Source organism: Oryzias latipes, chromosome 6 (assembly GCF_053564925.1).
Source record: "Oryzias latipes strain Hd-rR chromosome 6, Olatipes_Hd-rR_3.1".
Lineage (NCBI taxonomy): Eukaryota > Metazoa > Chordata > Actinopteri > Beloniformes > Adrianichthyidae > Oryzias > Oryzias latipes.
In genome coordinates, this window is record NC_136242.1 from 6,670,644 (window position 1) to 6,676,818 (window position 6,175).

The window sequence follows — 6,175 nt, forward strand, 5'->3', positions numbered from 1 at the left end:
GTTTCAAGGTAATAAACAGGGACTGGCAGACATATATTTAGGAGTACATCGACAGCAGCTTGAGAGCAGCTCTTTGACACACGGGTATTTCTCAGTTCTCCAAAACACAACAGGACCTTCTTTCAGAGAGATATCAGCTCAATCATCTCGCTGCCTCATCAGTGACAAGCGGGGATCTCAGGCAGTCAGTCTCTGCATTAAAGGATCGCGTATGTGTCAGGAGCAGCATCAAACACAAACTGCCACATTCCTTTTTTAGTATTTAGTTTTAAGACTCTCTGATGGATTTGAGTGTGGTTTAAGAGGGAAAAAACTATGAAAAGAAGCACAGTATATAGAAAATATGATGAGACATAAAGAGCCGAAAGCTCATTGGCCAAGAGAGCCGCGTGTTCGCCACCCCTGCACTATACGATACGTATCTTGATATTGTGTAGGATTGGGCCCGGACATGTCCTAACATGTCTTAACTTTCAGTCAGTCTTTCATCTGAAATTGTGACACATCAAGATGTGATGTCATCGAAATATTGCCTTCATTGTACATAAATAGGAGCTCTTTGCCAAAGTTGGGTTAACAATTAAAAGCATTCCACCTGCTCGTATACAAACTCGCATGCGCAGGCAGGCCTCTCTCCCCGCCCGCAGACGACGTCGAGTCCGCAGGACTCGTGTTGTTCGCAGACGCCGAAGAGTTGGCCGTCGCAGACACTAAGCCCTTTAATTAGAGGCTTGCTACTAATGTAGCATGCCTCCATTTGGGGAGGCTTTGATGCAACAACGGAAAAAAAAAACAAAAAAAAAAAACACATTCACCTATCAATCAATGCCAGCTGTCTGGTATGAGTATTTCCGACTTTAAGACAGTATTTTTGGTTTTGCATCAAATCATTTTAAATTAGCTTTGTGTATTGGCCAGTGTCTTGGGATACGATACGTATCCTGATACACGTCCCACTATACCAAGTTTGGCGAACTAGTTTCACACCAAGAGCCAAATTTTTTCGCTGTGAGCATCAAAAGAGCCAAACCACACATTGACCTGCCAAGACGTACACACACAAACAGGCGATTAAAACCGTATTTTTTTACATCACACACTCCTTTCCCTGCAACAGAAAAGCAAGTATTGTACTTGTGTTTATTTCAAGGCAAGTGTCCACAATACACACATCAAATACAGTTTAGCTAGAGTTAACACAGTAACTACCCTGGAGGTCAGATACCCCCACCACTCACACAGGCACCTCTCTCTCATCTCATACACAAACACTCTCACTCTTTTCTCTGCCTCTCTGACACACAGAACTACTCAGTGACGTGCAGTGAGGTTGATGCTGGTGATTGTAACAACTGAATATTTCACCGTTCATCCAAAAGTATTTAACTGGTAATTCTTTGTAACTCAACATTCCTCTTTCAATGACCCTTACACCAACAAATAAACAAACATCTGGACAGAGCATCCTTCTGGTGTCTAAGTCATTCATATTCACAGTAAAAACATTAAATATATTACATTTCAGTTGTGTGCAGCATCGATTAATTTTAACCATCATTAGAAAATCTTGCTTTTATAATTTTATTTTATTTAAAATTAAATGACTGACTTTTTGCACGAAATACTTATGATTGATGAAATGTTATTACATTTCAACGACTCAGCTTATTTATCAACGTGTCAGGAAAACAAGCCATATGCAACCGACTAACTGGCTGCGTTATTGACCTGTTTGCACCTTTCCTGATCAGATTAAAAACACATTCAGTTGAACGCAGCCGAACAAAATGGATCTGACTTCTGCTGACAGCCTCCTGGCTCATGGTTTTACACCCAAGATTTCCCACTTCCCATGACTCTTAGGGGCTGACGGCGGGGCTAACCCTCAGGCCAGTTGTATCCTCTCTGATCAGTCCCTTTACGTGAGTGTCAGTCAGAACGGACCGATGCCTTGATTTCACGTGTTTCAAGGTAATAAACAGGGACTGGCAGACATATATTTAGGAGTACATCGACAGCAGCTTGAGAGCAGCTCTTTGACACACGGGTATTTCTCAGTTCTCCAAAACACAACAGGACCTTCTTTCAGAGAGATATCAGCTCAATCATCTCCGGTTCTCTCGCTGCCTCATCAGTGACAAGCGGGGATCTCAGGCAGTCAGTCTCTGCATTAGAGGATCGCGTATGTGTCAGGAGCAGCATCAAACACAAACTGCCACATTCCTTTTTTAGTATTTAGTTTTAAGACTCTCTGATGGATTTGAGTGTGGTTTAAGAGGGAAAAAACTATGAAAAGAAGCACAGTATATAGAAAATATGATGAGACATAAAGAGCCGAAAGCTCATTGGCCAAGAGAGCCGCGTGTTCGCCACCCCTGCACTATACGATACGTATCTTGATATTGTGTAGGATTGGGCCCGGACATGTCCTAACATGTCTTAACTTTCAGTCAGTCTTTCATCTGAAATTGTGACACATCAGGATGTGATGTCATCGAAATATTGCCTTCATTGTACATAAATAGGAGCTCTTTGCCAAAGTTGGGTTAACAATTAAAAGCATTCCACCTGCTCGTATACAAACTCGCATGCGCAGGCAGGCCTCTCTCCCCGCCCGCAGACGACGTCGAGTCCGCAGGACTCGTGTTGTTCGCAGATGCCGAAGAGTTGGCCGTCGCAGACACTAAGCCCTTTAATTAGAGGCTTGCTACTAATGTAGCATGCCTCCATTTGGGGAGGCTTTGCAGCAACAACGGAAAAAAAAAACAAAAAAAAAAACCACATTCACCTATCAATCAATGCCAGCTGTCTGGTATGAGTATTTCCGACTTTAAGACAGTATTTTTGGTTTTGCATCAAATCATTTTAAATTAACTTTGTGTATTGGCCAGTGTCTTGGGATACGATACGTATCCTGATACACGTCCCACTATACCAGGTTTGGCGAACTAGTTTGACACCAAGAGCCAAATTTTTTCGCTGTGAGCATCAAAAGAGCCAAACCACACATTGACCTGCCAAGACGTACACACACAAACAGGCGATTAAAACCGTATTTTTTTACATCACACACTCCTTTCCCTGCAACAGAAAAGCAAGTATTGTACTAGTGTTTATTTCAAGGCAAGTGTCCACAATACACACATCAAATACAGTTTAGCTAGAGTTAACACAGTAACTACCCTGGAGGTCAGATACCCCCACCACTCACACAGGCACCTCTCTCTCATCTCATACACAAACACTCTCACTCTTTTCTCTGCCTCTCTGACACACACAACTACTCAGTGACGTGCAGTGAGGTTGATGCTGGTGATTGTAACAACTGAATATTTCACCGTTCATCCAAAAGTATTTAACTGGTAATTCTTTGTAACTCAACATTCCTCTTTCAATGACCCTTACACCAACAAATAAACAAACATCTGGACAGAGCATCCTTCTGGTGTCTAAGTCATTCATATTCACAGTAAAAACATTAAATATATTACATTTCAGTTGTGTGCAGCATCAATTAAGTTTAACCATCATTAGAAAATCTTGCTTTTATAATTTTATTTTATTTAAAATTAAATGACTGACTTTTTGCACGAAATACTTATGATTGATGAAATGTTATTACATTTCAACGACTCAGCTTATTTATCAACGTGTCAGGAAAACAAGCCATATGCAACCGACTAACTGGCTGCGTTATTGACCTGTTTGCACCTTTCCTGATCAGATTAAAAACACATTCAGTTGAACGCAGCCGAACAAAATGGATCTGACTTCTGCTGACAGCCTCCTGGCTCATGGTTTTACACCCAAGATTTCCCACTTCCCATGACTCTTAGGGGCTGACGGCGGGGCTAACCCTCAGGCCAGTTGTATCCTCTCTGATCAGTCCCTTTACGTGAGTGTCAGTCAGAACGGACCGATGCCTTGATTTCACGTGTTTCAAGGTAATAAACAGGGACTGGCAGACATATATTTAGGAGTACATCGACAGCAGCTTGAGAGCAGCTCTTTGACACACGGGTATTTCTCAGTTCTCCAAAACACAACAGGACCTTCTTTCAGAGAGATATCAGCTCAATCATCTCCGGTTCTCTCGCTGCCTCATCAGTGACAAGCGGGGATATCAGGCAGTCAGTCTCTGCATTAGAGGATCGCGTATGTGTCAGGAGCAGCATCAAACACAAACTGCCACATTCCTTTTTTAGTATTTAGTTTTAAGACTCTCTGATGGATTTGAGTGTGGTTTAAGAGGGAAAAAACTATGAAAAGAAGCACAGTATATAGAAAATATGATGAGACATAAAGAGCCGAAAGCTCATTGGCCAAGAGAGCCGCGTGTTCGCCACCCCTGCACTATACGATACGTATCTTGATATTGTGTAGGATTGGGCCCGGACATGTCCTAACATGTCTTGACTTTCAGTCAGTCTTTCATCTGAAATTGTGACACATCAGGATGTGATGTCATCGAAATATTGCCTTCATTGTACATAAATAGGAGCTCTATGCCAAAGTTGGGTTAACAATTAAAAGCATGCCACCTGCTCGTAGACAAACTCGCATGCGCAGGCAGGCCTCTCTCCCCGCCCGCAGACGACGTCGAGTCCGCAGGACTCGTGTTGTTCGCAGACGCCGAAGAGTTGGCCGTAGCAGACACTAAGCCCTTTAATTAGAGGCTTGCTACTAATGTAGCACACCTCCATTTGGGGAGGCTTTGTAGCAACAACGAAAAAAAACAAACAAAAAAAAACACATTCACCTATCAATCAATGCCAGCTGTCTGGTATGAGTATTTCCGACTTTAAGACGGTGTTTTTGGTTTTGCATCAAAACATTTCAAATTAGCTTTGTGTATTGGTCAGTGTCTTGGGATACGATACGTATCCTGATACACGTCCCACTATACGATACGTATCTTGATATTGTGTAGGATTGGGCCCGGACATGTCCTAACATGTCTTAACTTTCAGTCAGTCTTTCATCTGAAATTGTGACACATCAGGATGTGATGTCATCGAAATATTGCCTTCATTGTACATAAATAGGAGCTCTTTGCCAAAGTTGGGTTAACAATTAAAAGCATGCCACCTGCACATAGACAAACTCGCATGCGCAGGCAGGCCTCTCTCCCCGCCCGCAGACGACGTCGAGTCCGCAGGACTCGTGTTGTTCGCAGACGCCGAAGAGTTGGCCGTCGCAGACACTAAGCCCTTTAATTAGAGGCTTGCTACTAATGTAGCACACCTCCATTTGGGGAGGCTTTGCAGCAACAAAAAAAACAAAAAAACACATTCACCTATCAATCAATGCCAGCTATCTGGCATAAGTATTTCCGACTTTAAGACGGTATTTTTGGTTTTGCATCAAAACATTTTCAATTAGCTTTGTGTATTGGCCAGTGTTTTGGGATACGATACGTATCCTGATACACGTCCCACTATACGATACGTATCTTGATATTGTGTAGGATTGGGCCCGGACATGTCCTAACATGTCTTAACTTTCAGTCAGTCTTTCATCTGAAATTGTGACACATCAGGATGTGATGTCATCGAAATATTGCCTTCATTGTACATAAATAGGAGCTCTTTGCCAAAGTTGGGTTAACAATTAAAAGCATGCCACCTGCACATAGACAAACTCCCATGCCCAGGCAGGCCTCTCTCCCCGCCCGCAGACGACGTCGAGTCCGCAGGACTCGTGTTGTTCGCAGACGCCGAAGAGTTGGCCGTAGCAGACACTAAGCCCTTTAATTAGAGGCTTGCTACTAATGTAGCACACCTCCATTTGGGGAGGCTTTGTAGCAACAACGAAAAAAAACAAACAAAAAAAAACACATTCACCTATCAATCAATGCCAGCTGTCTGGTATGAGTATTTCCGACTTTAAGACGGTGTTTTTGGTTTTGCATCAAAACATTTCAAATTAGCTTTGTGTATTGGTCAGTGTCTTGGGATACGATACGTATCCTGATACACGTCCCACTATACGATACGTATCTTGATATTGTGTAGGATTGGGCCCGGACATGTCCTAACATGTCTTAACTTTCAGTCAGTCTTTCATCTGAAATTGTGACACATCAGGATGTGATGTCATCGAAATATTGCCTTCATTGTACATAAATAGGAGCTCTTTGCCAAAGTTGGGTTAACAATTAAAAGCATGCCACCTG

At 42.6% G+C, this 6,175-nt stretch overlaps 1 protein-coding gene across 1 annotated transcript; it reads left to right on the plus strand.

Moving 5' to 3' along the window:
- Positions 1–5,108: 5,108 nt before the first annotated feature.
- Positions 5,109–5,267, plus strand: LOC100049429 (protamine). Its single transcript, NM_001104804.2, is given in 1 exon segment — positions 5,109–5,267. A coding segment is annotated over 1 exon segment (99 nt). The 3' UTR covers positions 5,208–5,267.
- Positions 5,268–6,175: the final 908 nt, after the last annotated feature.